The sequence below is a fragment of the Crocuta crocuta genome, unplaced genomic scaffold, assembly GCF_008692635.1.
Source record: "Crocuta crocuta isolate KB4526 unplaced genomic scaffold, BGI_CrCroc_1.0 scaffold63, whole genome shotgun sequence".
Taxonomy (NCBI): Eukaryota; Metazoa; Chordata; class Mammalia; order Carnivora; family Hyaenidae; genus Crocuta; species Crocuta crocuta.
In genome coordinates this window covers 117,310-137,963 of record NW_027529171.1, presented here as the reverse complement: position 1 = coordinate 137,963, position 20,654 = coordinate 117,310, and the positions used below count along the sequence as shown (strand labels likewise).

Here is a 20,654-nt window from a genome sequence, read left to right as displayed (position 1 = left end):
CCAGTAATAGACTGTTAAAAGCACATGTTTTTCATTTGATATGATTTATATATAATTTTCTATAGTGAGAGATTGGTTAAAAGATAAGCATTCCATATTTTAAGTGTGCACAACTGTTGTATATCTTTGTATAAATACATCTCTCAGGCTGTATTCATAGAAGTACAATAAAATGGAAAATTGTGGCAGCACATGGCAAACTTCCAGTTTGTTTCAAGTACCTGATTTTTGTCAAGCAAAATGATGGGGATAATTGCTCTAATATTCCACTTTGAGTAGGATGTAACAGCTACTAACTTAAAACAATTTTCTGAGTTAAAAAGAGATTATTTTAAGTGCCTTCACACAAATCAGACTCTGTTGCTTGCTCTAATGCTTTTGGTCATTTGGGAGTTAAAAATAATATAATGTGAAACATCATTTGACATTAACTATTCATTTTCTACAGCAGTTTCAGCTCCACAAATGTTTCAGCTTAAACATTCTTGCTTGCTTAAAAATTCTCTGGTTTCAGTATTCATGCTGGAGGTTTAACATATTACCAAAGTTTATATCTTTATTTCTATTTGATATCAAAATTGAATATTGCTTTTTAAAAGGTCTACATGTTTTCCCACTGACGTTTACGTATATTAATGTGTGCGTCTTCATATCATATATTGTCTATATATTATATAAATATGTGTACTATGAGTGTTAATAATGGTTTCATCTGTGTCTTCTATTTTTGAGCAGTCATAATTTGTTCTCGTGTATTGGCAAAATATATATGCATGACTAAAAAATATTGCAACCACTATTTGAGATTGAATCTATGTTCAAGTTTTAATAATTGATATCTAATATTTAAGAACCTAGAACAACTTAACATTTGTCTTGCCATTGTATGAAGATGAAAATCTGTTGTTGTTTTTTTCTGTCTCTCTTTTTTAGTAACATCTTCAAGGGGTCCGCTGTGTGTATGTATAGCATGAGTGATGTGAGAAGGGTGTTCCTTGGTCCATATGCTCACAGGGATGGTCCCAACTATCAGTGGGTGCCTTACCAAGGAAGAGTCCCTTACCCACGACCAGGAACTGTAAGTGTTCTAGGTTTTTAAAATACCAGATGTATAAATTTCTCCTAAAGGTTTAAAAAAAGTTGGTACAAACGTATTAACTACAGATAATGTAAAACAAAGGTGACAAGACTATAAACAACAGAAAGCAAGGATATTCTATGATATTGTGGAATTCTACATTTAAAAGCATGTTCTTTAGCAACATTAGTGGTTAAACTCAGAGCTTACCAGTTACTAATAACCATAAAATTTGAGAAATAGAAACTAAATGGATAGACTTATTTATTTTCTTTTCCAAAAGCAGGTTTCATGGAGAACTGAAACAATTAGGATTCATCTCAACTTGTTCCCCCTAATTAGGATGAGAGCTTCAAGGATTGACCATTAAATAGGAGGATGATATGTTTTAAATTGGTATTATTTTCCCATGGGAATGGGACACACCCCTCAAATAGGTAAAGGAAATATACAGGCAAATCTCATAGAGCAGGGCTGAGATACTTTAACAGACACTGTCTGCTCTCGCTGACCTCTTTTTTCCCTCCAGCAACCCCGGGGCACATTCAGGCCTAAAGAAAATTGGAGAAAAGTCAAAATAAAACCAACTTTGAATCTGCAATTTAAAGTAGGGCAAAAAAAAAAAAAAAAAAGAAGAAGAAAACATGGTAGGAAGTGAGTGACCTTAGCAGTGGTGTCCTAGTACCTGCACCGACGTGCAGCTCTCATCCTCAGAGTCTTTAAGGAAATGATTTCACGTGATGCAAAAACTTAGATTTGAAGTTTAGCCACTGCTGTAATTTTACTTCAGTTTGGTTTCTTCTGTTAAATTCAAGTAAATTATGTTTTATATATTTTATTAAATATGAGGATTGTAATCTCATATTCTTCTATTTATAAACTTCCTTATGAGCAAATTGAAAAGTTCGAATTTTATAAATATTACTTCTAGCTGATGGTACTTGTGGATAAAATACCTGCAGAGGCTTTTAGAATAATGAACTAATAAGATGAAATATTGACTATATAAAGTCAAATGGGTTTTATAAAAAAGCACAAGATATTTACTCCATTTCTTAATGGCAAACTGCTTTTTCTTGGTTAGTGATGAGTTTAATATCCCTATGGCTCATTAATGCCAGTGTATTCTAAATATAACCTGACTCTAGGTTTCACTTCAGCAGCCTTGGTGGAATTCCTTCAGCATGCTAGATAGTGTACTACTATTTGGAGATACAAGGGTTTTGATCTGAATTTGTACTCCACATATCTGTGATTAAGGATAGCCATTGGAAATTATTGTGTGCCAGACCCTCTTCTAAGAAATTTTTGTTTATATATATTATATTCAGTAGTGCAACTCTTGCTCCCATTTCACAGATGAGGACTCTGAGGCAATGAGAGGAACCAGGATTCAGTTCAGGCAGTTTGATTCTAGAGCTGTGTTCTCACTCATTCACAGAGAGTTGTTAAAACGTGAGATAAAAAGTCAGCAGTATGCATCAACTGTTAAAGACAGAAGCAGAAAGCATTGCCAAATCTAGGAATTAGGAAGTGGCCAAGCAGAAGGACAAAACTCTAACTCTGTGACTAAAATTCACTTGAATGAGTTCATTAATTCTAAAAAGTGGCAGCTGAGAATAACCATTTTGCAAACACTAGTGGAGAAAAACATACTAAGTGAAACATATTACATTAAATAAGTAGCTTTCTAATTTACTTAAAAAGTAATCGCTTAAATCCTTTAACTGTTATATTAATATATTAATTGTGTGTGTCTATATATACAGCATATATATACATGCATATATATTCAGAGATAGATACTCTTCCCATTTCAAAGCAAGTTTATTTATTTCACTTATCATGAATTATTTATGTTCTGTATCAAGGTAATGGCAAAGAACATTGATTTCTCCTAAGCCTCTTGTAAGATCAAAAACTTCTCTTAATTAAAGTTCAGCTCTCAAGCTCTTACATTAAATGGAAAAAATTACTTAGGTATAAGACAAAAAGCCAGAGACTGGAGATGTTGTACTTTGAATGCTTCTATCACATAATTAACTGCAGTGAAAAGACACATGGTGAAATCTGAATTTTTTCATTTTTATTTTATTGCCTTATATGGAGTGTTTATAATTCAGAGGTGATGTTATGCCAGTGTACCACAGTGTTTCCTTTCTGGTTCTCTGTAGCCATCATCTGTTCAGCTCGGTCTACTCGAATTGGTCAGTTTCACTGCCATGCAGATCATTAAATGCTTTTTAAAGTTTATTTATTTATTTTGAGAGAGAGAGGGAGACCATGAACATGGGAGGGGAGGAGAAAGAGCAAGAGGGAGATATTCCAACCAGGCTCCACACTGTCAGCACAGAGCCCTGTGTGCGACTCAAACTCAAGAAACGGGAGATAATGACCAGAGCCAAAACCAAGAGTTGGACATTTAACTGACTGAGCCACTCAGACACCTCCAGATTGCTAAACACTTTACATAACACATTTCCTTATCCTTAAAATTAATTTTTAATGAAAATTTTTAATGAAAAAGGGTACTGTTGATATTTTCTGTGATTATTTTTCAGGATTATGTTAGAGGGGTGACTGGGTGGGTCAGTCACTTAAGCGTCTGACTCTTGATTTCAGCTCAAGTCATGATCTCACGACTTGTGGGTTCAAGTTCTGCATTGGGCTCTGTGGTGACAATGTGGAGCCTGCTTGAGATTGTCTCTCTCCCTTTCTCTCACTCCTCCTCAATGCATGCAAATGCTCCCTCTCTCTCTAAAAATAAACTTACAAAAAAGAAAGAGTAGTTTATGTTGTCTCTTAGCTTATCAAGAGTATGTGCATTTAAGCATGATGTCCTGGGGGGATAAATTTACCCAAGAGAGTTATTCTGAGATTCTCTCATCTGATTATTAATTGAATTTAGTTGTAACATATTCCATTTCTCATTTCAAATATTGTCTCATATCAGTAAAATGTATTGTGTTGCCACTGATAGAACGTCAGACTCCTGTACACTGCATTCATTAGCTGCCTTTGTAATTTTAGGTAAGAAATGGAGACGTAACTAAATCCCATTGAGACTTTTATGCTTAGGAAATATATACTCTATATTACATCTATTAATTTAAGTAATATTTTTTAGTTTTTCAGTTACTTAACTTTAGAGTAATAATGACACGTTAGATTTAGTTTATGATTATTGAGGTTATAAATTATTATATAATTTACAGTTCTATTCACTATATTTTAATCAAAAGCTCTTCTTCTCTTTATCTTAATAGTGTCCCAGTAAAACGTTTGGTGGGTTTGACTCTACAAAAGACCTTCCTGATGATGTTATAACATTTGCAAGAAGTCATCCTGCTATGTACAATCCAGTGTTTCCTATTAATAACCGGCCAATAATGATCAAAACAGATGTCAATTATCAATTTACACAAATTGTGGTAGATCGAGTGGATGCAGAAGATGGCCAATATGATGTTATGTTTATTGGAACAGGTAATTGTTTTTAATTTTAGCTCTGAATTTCCTTCCAGACCTTTGTTTAACCTACTGAGTATACGAAGAACTGAAGGAAGTTTTGATAGTCACTGACACATAGAGTTAACCTCTAATACGTGACCAAAAAACCTGAACATCTACCATGACAGTGTGTTATTAAAAAGTAATAAGTTGAGGTATATTTAAACAAAATCTCCTTTACAATCAAAGTTGCTTCATGCAATTAGGTAAGGCTAATTATTCAGTAAACACACAGTGTCTAGAAGTAAATCCTAACTCTTTTCTGTCCATTGACTTTTTAGATGAGGATATATTGCTTAAACCATGCCTAAAACTCCCAAGACATTCGATAATGCTTCTGGGATATATTGGTGCAAAATTAGCTAACTTTAAAATTATCAGAGTGTGCAAATCTTCTAGCAAATCAACTTTGGCAATACAATTTGTTTAGTGTTTTTGCCATACAATGAGAGAAAACAAAACAAAACAAAACTTTCATCAGTGGAAGAACAAAATGGACCTAAAGAATCATCAGGGACATTTTAGGTTCATTTCTACAGAAATTTAACAATATATTTTTACTAACTCCATGGTTAGAAACAAACTTTTTGCACATATATTTTCAGAATGAATCCCATTGTATTATGACATATTTTCCCCCAGTCTCTTTATTAATACTATTTTGAAAGCACCAGTTACAAACCCGAAACTTGCTATTTAGGGTCAGATTCCAAGGCAATAAATTCCTCATCTCCATTAGCATTGTTAACTGACATAAATCAATGCGAAGCAGAGTGACCGCTCCACTGAAACTTTGTGTAATGGCATGTCTTTTCCCTGGGTGAGGAACAGAGATAAAAAAGCTGAATTAATTACAGTGGAATGGCAACTGTGTGGTAACTTTAACTTTAAAGATGTAAAGTTTTGTAATGAAATTGTGAGCTGCATATGTTTTTGGGTGAACAGTGTCAGGTTCTGAGCAAGAGTGCAGTCTGCTTTTATGAGTGAGAGCATTTACCAAATCAAAGAGTCCCAAAGAGACTCTGAGCTTGATAAAAGTCAGTGAATTCCAAGTATCAACTTCTGGTTATGTAAATCTTTAGAAACTGTAAGATGATAGGGTTTGTCTTCAGTAAATATTAGTTTATCAATTTAATATCAAAGTATAATTAGATCTATCTACAGAGTAGTTAAGTTTATTCAATAATGTTTTTCTTCACTCTGGCCTAAACTGTTGAGAAGTCCCTCACTCATTGTCGATGAAACAGAAGCTTGCTTCCGGCTATTTGACCATAGAAATCCGATCATGAGTTTTTAATTCATTTTGGACCCAAGCTGTCTTTAAAGGGACCAATTTCATGAGCATGTTGAATGTCTGAAGATGCGGATGGCTATCGGTCAGCACAGACCAGGGTCATCTGTCAGCAAAGTAAATTGATTACAGTAATTTTATCTTTTAACTGAGTTGCACATCATAGTGTATTGATCCTACTTGAGTAATTTGATTCAATTTGTGTGAAATTGTTTGAAATACTACTCAGTAAAACTAGATCTGGAACACAGATAAAGTTCTATTTGGATACTAGAAACCCATCAGAGGCACTGAATAGATTAACCTAATTTACCTTTAATCTTTGGTGTTATGAGTAGTCTAAAATCCTATAAACAGAGAAGTAACCTCTTAACAAAGGGCACTTTTTTTTCACTTTACAAGATATACACTATCAACTTTTCTTTCTTTTTTTTTTTTTCTCACTAGCAACTTTTCTTGTCTCATATAGCACATTACATTGATGCCTGGAAAATGGTTATCAATGGTTATTCAGTGAATACAGTGAATTATTTTTCTGGTGTAACTTATTCTTTACTGGTATGGTTCTCTTTACAAATAATGAGTCAGTTGAACTTGATTAAAATGAGCCAACTGAGGCTAAAAATAATTGATCAACTGATCAGAATTGGAATGTTGAAGAGTCCATACTGGAAAAAAAAATCTTCTAAACACAATTTAGAGTAAAAGCAACAGCTCTTTTCCTTAAAACAATTTGTCTCTTTTCATAATGAAAATTAGAATAAACAGTGCTTTAAATCTCTATACCATGTATTCAGTTTAATAGTTTTTATGATATATGCTCTGGAATTTAAATTTCTTGAGTACTCTAAAATTGATTATTGAAGACATTAATCAAACCATTTTGTTAACCAAAGTTGATTAATCAATATTGAGAAACTACCGGAACAGGTAATCCTAGGTGTTCATTTTGAGAAATCAAGTTATTGTCATTCATCACGTAATGGTCATTGAGCTGTCCTTAGGGGCCTGTGAGGACCGCAGGCTTCCAGGTGCCTAGAGGATGAGCAGCAGGCTCAGACCACTCCTGTCACTTGACAGCATTCCTTGCATTTTGCATCTACATTAAATCTTCACAGGTAGTTCTAGTTTCACAACAGAAGTGGAAAAACCTGCCAGATCAACTGGCATTATTATATTTTTCCAGAGACACCTGACAATAAAGGTTAAAAATTAAAAAAAAAAACATAATTCAACCTAGTTATTACTATATATATAGATATTTTGATAATTTTTCAAGTTCAGGATAACACCATTTTCAAAGCTTCATGTATTTCTAAAAGTTCAGTTATTTTCATTGCACAGCTATGTTCATACTTCATCTAGTTTCATGAAATGCATTTGAATATATATTTTACCAATGCTGTAACAAAAAAAATAAAAATAAAAGCAAGACTGAGGTCAAAATGTACTTTCTGGTCAAATACTGTTTCCATTCATTGACATTAACTTTTGTTCAGATCTATTTAAACTGTGTTCTCCCCCTCCACTTTCTTTCAAAGATGTTGGGACCGTTCTTAAAGTAGTTTCAATTCCTAAGGAGACTTGGCATGATTTAGAAGAAGTTCTGCTGGAAGAAATGACAGTTTTTCGGGTGAGTGCTGCTTAATTTCAAGTGTCAACAAGTTCACTTGTATGTCTTTCCCCCAGGACAGCTGCACACTGAACTTGGTATGGACAAGTAGTCTAGCATACCCTTCTAATTAGCTTGTCAATTAGAAAGCCAGACACTAGTCAAAATAAACCTTGAAACTTTCAATGCTAGTTAAATCTAAAAATGTATGGAAATATATTCTTGGCTCATATTTTGTTTTCTCAATAACAAAATATATGATTTACATTTTATACTATTTATGTAATTTACCTCAATGAATAAACTCATGTTGCTTCCCCCCATCTCTTCTTTCATGCTTTATGATATAACGAATGATAGGTAACTTCCATGAGTGTATTAAGAGACAAATACATTCAGAATGACAGGAGGATGAAGATTTCTCATTTTGTCTAGCTTATTCATGAATTGTTTTATAATATTTTCTTAAAGAAATAATTTGTTAGCAAAAAATGTTTGAGATTTTAAATCACTGGTGTCAAATTTGTTATGGGTTCCTAGTCTACACACTTAAGGAATATATAGATATTTGTTCCTTTGTCCAGAATCATGGATGGCCTGGGTAAATTTATATAGGATTAGGGGTAGAGGCAGTAGAATATGGGTTGAAATGAGAGCCAAGAACTGAAGAGAATAACATACACCATAATGTCTGTTGTTTTCTTCAGATAACTTGCTAATGGGGAGAGTTTAAATCACAGTATACCTTGATATAAATTATTAATGAGATATGACAGGGAAATAAATGCCCATAAAAGGCATTACTTCAATTTTTAAATAAAAGAATAATGCAAACATTTAAGACATTCATAACTGCAAAATGAACTAGAATTAGAAGACAAAAAATGAGAAAACATTGACTCTGGTCTCACAACTTAAAATGATCTCATTTAGTCTCCAGGTGTCCCACATACTTTAAGTTTTTCAGTTGATTAAATATTTTAATTGTGAGCAAAGACTTACTAAGACTTTTCTTAGCCCCATAGTTCTAGACCATTTTGTTTAACCCAGTAGGGTTCTTGGTCACTATTCAGCAATATTTTGAAGATAAAGTAGAATATGGCAAGTTCTTAATATACACTCACACAATTAAAATTATGATCAGCACTGAAACAAATAACTGGTAAATCATGACATGGATACCTTGTAATAACAACTAAACGGTGTTCTGGTGGAAGGACTTTAGACGCTTCAGTCATATCTCCTTAACATTTTTGGGGAACACTTATATGGTCTCTTTGAGCTTCCCCATCAGCGAAACAGCAGGTGTAATACCTACTTCACAAGGAAGCTAGGAATCTGCCTTTGGCTTAGATCATGATCTCTGGGTTTGTGAGTTCAAGACCCTTATTGGGTGAGCTCGAGCCCACTTCATGTGAACATGAGCATCACTTAGGGTGAGGTCATGCCCTCTTTCAGGTGAGTGTGTGCCTGCTTCGGATGAGCCCACTTCTCTCTCTCTCTCTTTGTTCCTTGTGAGATTCTCTCTTTCTCTCCCCCTCTCTCTGCTCCTCACTCACTTGTGCCCTCTCTCTTTGTCAAACAACAAAACAAAATAAAACAAGTAAGCTAGAAGAATTAAAGACACTTACATAAAGCATGCAGGATAGTGCCAGGTACCATGCTCAGAATTTCATTCATACAATTGAATTGTTTTAGCTTAGCTGCACTGAGAGTAAGCCACATTCCAGTACACTTTGCTATTAATTTTTGGTTTAAGTTTTCAAAATAATAAAAATCATCATAATTCTAGTCTGACTTTTAAAGTTTTAAANTATACTAATTATAATATAATTGTATATAATATAATATAATAATTAATTATAATAATATAATAACTCTTGTTCACTAAGTGCCATTTCAGTTTCAGTATTTATATATTGATTCACTAGTCTGTGAATTCAAAAATACAATTATCCAAATGTACTGTGTTAATAATATAGAGTCCATCTAGATTTAGCAAATTGCTAAGGCACTAAGGGGTGAATAAGAAAAGTGTTGTCTTGTGTTCATTGTTGTGTCTCCAGTGCCTAAAATATGTTTTCATCTAGCATCTATTAAAGGAATGAAGGAATCAATATTTTTTAATTTAAATCCAAGTTAGTTAACATATAGTGTAATAATGGTTTCAAGAGTAGAATTTAATGATTCATCACTTATATATAGCACCCAGTGCTCACCCCAACAAGTGCCCTCCTCAGTGCCTATCATCCATTTAGCCCATTACCCCACCCAATACCCCTCCAGTAATCCTCAGTTTGCTCTCTGTATTTAAGAACCTCTAAATGGTTTGCCTCCCTCTCTGTTTTTATCTTAATTTTTCTTCCCTTCCCCTTGTTCATCTGTTTTGTTTCTTAAATTCCACTTATGAATGAAATAATGTGATATTTATCTTTCTCTGACTTATTTTGCTTAGCATAATACCCTCTAGGTCCATCCATGTTGCAAATGTCAGAATTTCATTCTTTTTGATCACTGAGTAATATTCTGGTAATCAGTATTGTTGAAAAAATGCAATATGAGAAAGTAAAGAGTTAGTGGTCTTCCTCAGGGAGACCATTCTTAAAGTGAGGTGCCCAAATATGTGGAAAAGAAACTGGGAACAGCAACAAGTTATCCTACTGGTTATATCCCATAGTATTCTTTAGTGGAAAGAAAAAAAATGTACCAACTCTATATATTTAGAAATTTATATTACAAGTGAAGTTACAGGAGATATTGAAATATTATGTTAACTTAAAATATGTTTATTATTTCTAGAATCTCTTACTTTTGTATTTGTCATGGTTCCTTTGTGAATTTCCCTTCAGTTGTTGTATAGTTTATTCCCCATGTCTCTATGATCTTAAGGCTATATTTCATATCTCAGCTATGTTCTATTTTAAAATTCTAGTTTAAAAGATATTAATTTAAACTAATCTATTAAATGATTTAACAAAATCTTGAGTGGTTGAAATCCACCAGTGTTGCAAGCACAAATATTTAATATCTACTAGATTTTGTTAATATTTTGTAGTTTCCAGAGAAATACTCAACTGAATTAAACCTGTGATAACTATTGAATGACATTTTTGTGGTTTTTAAGATATCATTGATCAGTCACTGTCACATATAAGTTTGTAATGTTATGCTGGTACACAAGTGATTTTTTGAATTTACGATTTTGTAAAAAGATTCTTTGCAACCTGGGACACATCTCCTTCCATAGATAAATGCTCCAGTTCTCTCCCATATTCTCTGCTATGCATTATTGTCATTATTATTTCTTTGGCACTCAAGTAGACAAAACATATTTGGGCAGAGTTTAGAGAAATATTTACTTTTAACATTCTATTCTATCAGGCAGAGTTCATATATATATTGTGGTCTAGCAATTGGAATATTTCACTGTCAAACTTTGTTTAATTTTGTAGTGGGAGGGAAAAAAAACAACACATTAAAGCAATTGCTATATACAGTGAAGCAAGCAGAGATATGTTACAGTTTCTTTATTTCTATTTAAGCCTGGCATGTCATTCCATTTAACATAAAATAAAATTTAAAAGTGTTAACCTGAGCATAACAGTATTTTGACAAAGTAAATAGACAAGGAACAAATTTAGACTCATGGTAGTATCTGATACTCTTGGATTTTAATGTCAACCAACAAGTTAATTTTACCAAAATATCATCTCCAGGAGACCATGTTCATTATGTGCTCTTGCTAGGCTGAATAACCAAACGTCATATAAAAGCCTGAATTAAAGCCAGTACTATGTCCTTTGCCATCTTGAGGTCGGTTTTTAGGAAAACACCCTGGCTAATCACAGAACATTCCAGTGGTTTCAATTATATCCAAGATACTTTTTTTTATTGAGGGTGAAATCAAATCCCAATCAGAGTATAGAAAGAAAAATATCCCTCAGTAATAAAAAATTCCATTTTGGAATAAAATTTTAATAGGTAATAAGAGGTGAAATAAAATTGGCATTGGTGTAAGACTCTAGAAATGACTTTAAATTACCATTACATATTCAAAATGTTATTAAAGTACTAAGACGTAAACTTAATTCCGCATATTACTTAGAATCACAAATCTGTATTTGGACCATATTTACTATGTGATTCTGAACAAGTTGATTAAAGTCAAGCAAGCCTCAAGTTCTTAAATTTTTAAAGTTTTTTAAAAATTAAGTCTACTGCTAAGTTAATATTACTAGTAAGATGTTAACAATAGCTATTGTTAACTAATTATACAAATGAAAATCTCTTTTAAAATTCTTGAAAAGCCCACATCTATAACATTTAAAAATATTCAAAGTTGTCAACCAAGATATATGCTGATTTTCACTTACTCAGTGTGGGATCTTCTTTCCTGTCCAAGGAAGGATTTACTTTTTGACAAAGGAGTGTTAAATCAAGGGACAGTGCATTTAGTACAAGGGGTTTTATTTATAGTCTTATTGACTGCAAAGGATTGCAAGGCAGTTACATTGATAGTGCATGCATTTTAAACTCAATTTATGCAATATTCCATGAACAGCTGAGCTAACAAATGAAAGAGTTTAATTTTCATTCAAATGTAAAACATAATTGATGCTTTCCAAAACCTCATCTATTAACTCATTCTAAAGGAGTGTTTGCGTGCTTAGCATTCAGGGACTCATGTCAGATTCTCCTGGGATCAGCAGGTTGAAAAGCTCTGCAAGTGCGAAAGTTTAATAAGGACTGGATTAAAATATCTGCAAAAAAAAAAATACAGTAAATTAGAGTCATAGAAAATCTTGAAAAGATGCTAAGTTTTTAATTTCATTTTTACTTGAACACCAATTAACTTTGCAATTGAAACCAGTTTCATGAAAAAATGCTTATGAGGCTACATCTGTTTTAAATGGAAGTCATATTCACCACCAGCTCTTTCTCAGAAAAAGAAATATAACTTATTTAAATGGATGTCATCTTAATGTATTCTCTATTAAAACTCAACTGCATACAGCAAATAACACATTCTATTCCAAACTGTTATTAATTTCTTGGTCTAAAAACTAAATAAAGTTCTTTTAATTAAGGAATTCTCGGATCTTAATTTAAGAATGTTGAAATTATAATATGGTAGAATAGAGTTTGGTTGTGTATTGGTGTTTGTTTTGTTTTACAGTTTATGTATCAAATAATAATTTTCATCTACTTTATAGACATTTAATTTTTTGAATTGTCAGTGATCATGAAATGTATAAATATTAATCAGCTTCACTGTTACATAGTTGCACTTAGATTTTAAAAGAAACTAGACATAGCGAACTTTCACTTCAATTATACTAGCATTGATTCTCTATCCAAAAAGCACTTTCCTTACACATTGGCTATAAAACTTATTTCATGAAAGTCTACATGAAGTTAGCTGCTTACATAACTACATAACCATTTCTCATGTGAAGCTGTCGGAATGGAAAAAGCTGCTGTGGAAAGTTTTTCTAACTCCTTCAAATTGTCTGTTTGGGTTCATTGATTCCAATATTAGACAAACCTAAACACAATAGGCAGCTTTGTCTTTTAAAGCTGAAAATCTGTGATGAATTGTCCCCTTGATTTTTGTGATTTGACGGTACTAAATTTTAAAGATATTTCTGCAAAGAGAAAATTGGTAGGTATGCCTTCATCATAGCTGCCTTTCTGATTGATAATCCTATAGAAAGTTCTTATTTTTAATTTCATTAATTTATGCTATGAAAATGGGAAATAATGGGAAATCTCTAAATTATCTTATTGATTTACATCCTAAGTCATTTGTTTCATTTGTGTCTCAGGCAAGTTGTCTTAAATTTGTTAAGAATATCCTGTACTCAGCTTAGATAACTGAGTTTGAAGTGAAAATCTGCAATTCTGCAGCATATAGTGGGTAATTAAAACCACAAGAATGAATGAGCTCACCAGGAAAAGAATGTAGCATCCAAAGGAGAGTGGAAAGGAGTAGGCAAGGGAAGGCAAACAGATGAGGAATGGCTGAAGGAAGAGAAGACCCTGAAAAGGGCTAAGAATAAATAGTAAAGAATTCCAAGGCTCTGGGCTCCTGGGTGGCTCAGTGGGTTGGATGTCCAACTCTGGATTTCATCTCATGTCACGATCCCAGGTCAGTGTGGTCAGGCCCTGCATCCATCCAGCTCTGGGCTGAGCCTGGAACCTGCTTAAGATTCTTTCTCTTTCCCTCTGCCCCTCTCCCCCTGCTTGTGCTCATTGCTCTCTCTGTCTCTTTCTCTCTCGAAAGAAAGAAAGAAAGAAAGAAAGAAAGAAAGAAAGAAAGAAAGAAAGAGAAAGAAAGAAAGGACTTCCAATGCATAATGAGATTTAATAGAGGAAGCCGTCAAAAAGAAATGAGTGGTCAGTAGTGCCATATAAAACAAAAAGAGTCCAGTAATAATAATATAGACTCAAAGTGTTCATTCACCAATACAGTTCATTAGTGATTTCTGCTTCTGAGACTCATAGGGCTCTTCTCCAGGAGAGGGGAGAGCCTAGTGTGCTGAAAAATGAATAACACTGAATTGAACATGAACAAAACAATACATTATTTTCAAAGATTTTCAGCTTAACTTAAAAGATTAAGGAAAGATCTTTTTTTAAAGGTGGCTGCCTTTATTTCAGACAAATTAAGTGGAAGGAACAGAATATAGTGGGGAAAGTGTGTGTAAAAGCGGCGTGGGTGAGAGAGAAATTTAAGTAAACACCATGCGTCAAGCACATTTGTAAAATCCTTTACATTTATTATTAACTCATTTAACATTTCTATCAATCCTACAAGAAAGATACTATCATATTCATTTTTCAGATTAGAAAGCTGAATTACAAAGAGGTTACATACCTCCCCTACTATTACACTTCTGACCAGGTATGCGTTACTATTTGAGTCTATTCAGTTTGGTATTAGAATCTAACTCTTTACATTTTGTTCAAGGTCATACACAGTGAGGCCTTTTAAGATTATTCTTCCTTCCTACTAAGCCTCTTTTTCATCAGCCACCTCTGAAACCCCTAAGCAATATCCTTCTTAGTGTGTAGTTTGTCATTGATGTAAGATATGATGGAGTACACTTCAGCCAAAGTAAATCTGAGAGAATATAAGCTAATATGTTCAGGTGAATAGCCCATTGGTGGTCTCAGTTAACCAAAAGAAGGTAGTTATTAATAGCAACTATATGTGTTCTATGATTGGGTTCAGTAGAATACTTAACAAAATATATTAGTGGTTAATACTTCCCTAGTTATTATTTTTCTAGATGAGCCTTTTGATAGAAATTGAAGAGATCTTGTGCTCTGACAAAAATGTGTAGTGTAGGTCCTTGCACAAGAAGCAGTCATTTTGATAATAATAAAATAATCTCATTGTACCTGAGCTCTCAAAGTCCTTGACAGCTAGAAATGCCAAATACAGTGGTGTTATTAGGAGCTGGCCTGTCACTACAGGCCAGTGTTCTCCATTTGAGCATATAAATTCCCAGAGAGCACCAGTACATACAAGGCTGAAACCATATATGAATCAAGAACAAAGCAAGACTATTCTGTAATCATGCCTGAAAACAGATAAGAATGGAGACATTGCCCAAACCACAAAAAATGACCAAATATCCCCCTATCCTACCTATATGAGTAGTTGCTACTTCTTCATTAAGTACTGCTTTAGCCTCATTCTGTTCTTCCTTCCTCCTAAATACGATACACAAAGAGACCTAGTCATACAGTTACCTGTGTTCTTTGCAGCATCCTGTGCAGAGCAAACCTCACTTCCTTGAACCCTCCCTCAAGTCAACTAACAAATGCCCAAAACATAGGTGTCCTTTCCAACACTCTTGCTGGGCTATCCTGTAGTTTCCCTGACTGCAGTGAGCAGTAACCCAACTTGATCAACTATGAGTATGTTCCTGCTGCTCTTTGACTGTAGGACATTAAGATGCCCATATTGTCTGCTGCACACATTTAATACTCATCTCTGCAGTTCCCTTCTTGTGTCTCATTTCCCAACTATATTGCTTCTTGTAGGCACTGAAGTGAATTCTCTGAAAGCTTATGTTGGTGTTCTATGTTAATTAATATTAATGAATGACTATTCTCATTGACCAAGTAGTTCACATTTTCTTTCTCTTCTTTAGGAGCCAACTATTATTTCAGCAATGGAGCTTTCCACTAAGCAGGTACTATCGATCATTATGTATTACAATCAATATTCCATGTTTTGTTAATTTTGTGTTTCAAATAGATAAACATATTCATGATTCATCAAATTTCACAGATTTATTAACAATAGTTCCAAAAAAGAGAAAAGAAAGCTTACAATAAGCTAGTAGAGTGAAAATTAAAGGTAGTTTTCATTGACTCATGTTTTTGACCAATCTTAACATTCCTATAAATATATTTCTTTGGATCATTATTCATTGCAAATGTTCATATATAGCATTTACTTTTGGGTGATTGTAATATAATTTGCTTCATAATTATTTTAATCTCTCCTTGAAAAAAGCACTGGTGGATATTTCAGGATGTAAACAAGTTTATAATTAAACCTGCATGTATAAACAAATACATTTTATAAGCTAATAAAATTATGCACTGGGCTGTATATGTTTGTAGAATCTTAACTCAAAACGTCATTTTATTTTTTCAGTAGTATTGTATGCTAGAGAAAACATTTAGTTTGGCTACATATAAAAGGAAAACAACAAAACAGTCACTGCCAAATGATGTTATTAAACTCCATGAATTCGGAAGTTAAGGGTAGCATGTTAATAGTCTTTGCATTCACATTGAATTAATGCTTTGGCAAGACACTTTAGAAACACAAATGACTTCTAATGCTAAATTATATGTACAAAACAAATATAATTTTAACTTCTAATAAATTATCTTTCCCCCATAGATGTTGCATAGTCTTTCTACTCAGTATATCAGTGGTAACTTCAAACACACACACACAGACAAACAAAAACAAAAAACAAAGAGAGAGTTGGACACTGAGTTGAAATTAATTATTAAATAACCTAGCAGAAAAAACTTGGAGTAGGAAGTTCTTCACTGATTGTTCTGAATACCTATGTACAAAATTGTTAAATATGAAAATCATTCGGCTAATCTTAGTCCTGAATTGTTTACATGTTTTATCTCTGACTGTGCATTATCCCTTGTATAAGATGAAAATACTGTGCCATTAAAACTCAGTGTATATCCTTTCTACACTTACATATCAAAATAGATTGATAATCTCTGAGATATTTAGAGAAACTCAGAGTGCAGATATTATTGACCTGATACTGTTATCTTACACTTCATAAGTATGTGTTCACCTGTTCTTGCAATCTAAAAACTGTCAAATGTTGGCAAGGAAATCTGGGGACTCCCAGAATGGAAGCGATTGGGATATTCTTTCCTTTAATGATTTTTTCAATTATTTATTTATTCTCTATTTGGCTTCCTTGCCAATCTTCATTACATTGCTTATAGTTTTATAAAATAATTTTTGTTTAAATATTTTTAAGTACTTTAAGAATTGCCAATTAAATGCAACACATTTCACACACACACCTACACACACCCAAAACATCAAAACTACCATGTTTAAAATACAATGATACAAGAAGAGTATTCCTAGACTCGATTTTTGATTAGTGGAAGTTTGATTACATTCAGATGTGAATCAGTTTTACTCATGCTCACAGAAACTTTCAAAGTGAGGCAATGGTTTCAAGAGGGGCAAGCAGTGTTGCAACTAATTTTCTGGATAAATGGATTCATCGCCTGCTTCTGACCCGAAACTTGTTAAGGAGGATAGTGAGAAAGCCTGTGGTGATGTTAAATTGGGCAGAAAAAGCACATCAGGTTACTTGCGAGTGACTGGATTATGCTCAGTGGTGCCTGCAAGCTTTCCCTATATTTCACTTAGATAGCATGATTAGTTTTACAGTTCTTTAATAGTACTGCAGAATAATTGTAAAATGAAAACTAAACTTGAGTTGTATTTAATTTTGGGCATTTTACCACACTTGAAGTTTTCATTACAGTAATTTTTGGTTCTCTTCTTCCCATGTGTTATTTCTCTGGTTTTCTCCTAAAGGGATCTGACATATTTAGATACTATTTATTTAGGTAATAACTCCTTTCCAAATCAAATGTCATATTCTTAAAATTTTACAAGTATGAATTTGCTTACGCTTAAGAGTTATTGACCAAACATAGAGATCATTTGATTTCATATGCCCAGCTTAATCAGTAGCTTTTCAAATAGTTCTGATCACAATACAGGGGTCAGCAAGTCCATATTCACCAATGCCAACCATGCTTGTGGATATTGCCACTCCATTTTAACTAATTGCAGAGACGTGACAAGTTTATTTCATTTCTTTATTGATTTGAGATTACTTGCCTTCAATACAATCTAAGTTTTGTTTTGTATTTAAATGATTTTGGAAGAGAGATACAAAGGACTGGAGGGGAAAAGAAATTCCTTACATTAGTTAAATTCTTTGTTCATCTTTTTCAAATCATGGTCAACTGTTATCATGTATCACTTCATTTTTCTTCCCAAGAAATTGAACTACTGCTTCTTAATTAGCCATGGTGTGTAAGATCTTGGTGCAATAATAAAAAATATAGTAAGAAGTCAAACATCCATAGTGTAAACTGTATTCTATATGCTATCTGTACTAGAATATTGATACAAATAGTCTTCACTCCTGGAAGGGAATTGTATTATTTTCCCCACTTATTCCCCTTTCTTTTATTAAAATATAAGTTACTTTTAAGCACAGAATTATTTTCTATATAAGCACTTTTATAACTTCAATAATTTCATAGATTTTAATAGATACATCAATCTTTATTCAATTTATATATATATATAGTTAAACATCATTTATAAATGCAACTTTAATTATATCCATTACTGTCAGGAAATTTGTAATATTAATAAAGCACACCATGTTTCAGAGACCAGCTTTTCTATAACATCTTTTTCATTTATGTAGTGGGGAAATTAAAATACACTTTTGAAGTCTTTTCTCTGATACATGATTTAGTATTTATACCACTTTCATTTAAGGCTTACGATCATTCAGTCCTTTAGTACGAGAAAAGGGAGCTATGATACTAATTTCAGTAAAATGTGGAGAAATCACAAAACAATTTTATTTGTATTTTATTTTGCATTTACGTATATTAAAACATCATTTCAATGCTACATCGGCTAAACTTTGTTAAAGGCATTTTTAAAATTGTATTGAAATCCTGAATTAGTTGCTACTAGAAAATTTTTCTGCATATTTTACTTCATTTAGTAATTGTAAATTCACTGGGTATAATGACATTGTAGAATAATCTGAATGTATACTTTAAAGATCTAGTTAAAGTTACCATTTTGTGAATAAGGAAGTCTTAGATAAATTAAAGGAATGGCTCAAGATTTACACAGAGAATTATTATAGGACAAGATCTAGAATCTAAGTACCTTGATGCCCAATATAGCACTTTTTCCCACTGCACCTGAGCTTTCTGTTGGAAGTTTACTGAACCAGCCAGCTTGTATTTGATAAATTCCACATATGATGGTCTTTCCACTGAGATGCAATTTAGTAGTTTTGTTTAAAAAATCTTTCTGGAGATAGTGCAAGGACAAGACAGTTGACCAGTGAAAATCTTCACAAATGCAAGCACCAAAACTTTGCCTTGCCCCTTCTTATAGGAGGGCAGACTACATCACAAGCAATGGAATAGAGCATCCAGGAGTGAAAAGCAAACAATCCCTGGTCAACACCAACCAGAACACACGGCAGTAGAGATATACTGATTAATCAAAATTAGGAACAGTAGAAATAAAAACAAACTTTCTAAGGAAAAAACCTTGAGTGTTTGAAAATTATATTACTCAGTGTCTTCTTTTATTTAAATTTTTATTTTTATTGAGATATAATTGATATGTAACCATTACTGTCTTCCATTGGCTTTATACTTTAAAATATACCTGTTTGAGTCAAGTATTGCGATTTTGATCCTAATCTTTTTAAAATGGTCATATTATCTGCCAGGCCAATAATGACAAAAATGCCAATAATAGGATTTTTTAAACCCCACTAGTAAAAAATTATTTTTGATATGTATAAGTAAGCTTTCTTTTAAGAAAGAAGATTTTTAAAAACAGGATAGTATTGGGACGCCTGGGTGGCTCAGTCGGTTGGGTGTCCGATTTCGGCACAGGTCATGATCTCAGAGTTCGTGGGTTTGAGCCCCGCGGTCGAGCTCTGTGCTGAAGGCTCAGAGCCTTGGAGCCTGCTTCAGATTCTGTCTCCCTCTCTCTCTGATCCTCCCCCTGCTCGCTCACGCTCGCTCGCTCTCTCTTCAGAAATAAATAAAACATTAAAATTAAAATAAAAGAATTAAAAAAAAACACAGGATAGTTTTGTCATCACCATAAACTCTTTCCACAGCAACAACTCTATATTGGTTCCACCACCGGGGTTGCCCAGCTCCCTCTACACCGATGCGATATTTATGGGAAAGCATGTGCGGAGTGCTGCCTTGCCCGAGACCCTTACTGTGCCTGGGATGGCTCTTCATGCTCTCGCTATTTTCCCACTGCAAAGAGGTGAGAAATATTAGAAACAAATATAAATGTTTGTTATTTATTTTACCTGATTCCATTTTTAACAGCTTTCTGCTTATAAGTACATCACATTTTTCTGATGAATGAAGAGTATTTTAGAGGGGTTTTGGGGGTTTCTTTCCCTTAAATAGTTAAAACAACCAGGACAATGTGTATAATTATAGCTGAGTACTAAATGTAAGGGAACAAATGGTTTTAATAAATTACTGAGGGAAATCTAAAACATTACAATACTATCCTTGAATGTTGACACTTGGAAATGAGAAAGTTTTGCAACTTCCTTTTATATAGAAGAAAAGTGATGGCCAAAACCACAGAGAAAGTCAGAATCACAATCTACACTGGGCCTTGTGCCTTCTGACCAAAATGATCTTTTCTCCAAAAATGCTCTTCTTTTTTTTATCTAGCAATATTGTATCCTGGTTTTAAATTTTAAAAAGGCAATATTTGTCCTTGAGTGAATGGAAAATTTACAAAGAAAATAATCTCTTACTTTTAGATTCCT

At 33.3% G+C, this 20,654-nt stretch overlaps 1 protein-coding gene across 1 annotated transcript in view; it reads left to right on the top strand.

Annotated features, from left to right (window-relative positions):
• SEMA3A (semaphorin 3A) overlaps positions 1-20,654 on the top strand; it is a 203,356-nt gene that overhangs the window by 162,668 nt on the left and 20,034 nt on the right. Inside the window, exons 10-14 of the mRNA XM_077757607.1 lie at positions 934-1,078; positions 4,345-4,564; positions 7,421-7,512; positions 15,654-15,695; positions 19,974-20,131. Of these exons, the coding sequence (XP_077613733.1) occupies positions 934-1,078; positions 4,345-4,564; positions 7,421-7,512; positions 15,654-15,695; positions 19,974-20,131 (657 nt within the window). The remainder of the gene's footprint in view (positions 1-933; positions 1,079-4,344; positions 4,565-7,420; positions 7,513-15,653; positions 15,696-19,973; positions 20,132-20,654) is intronic.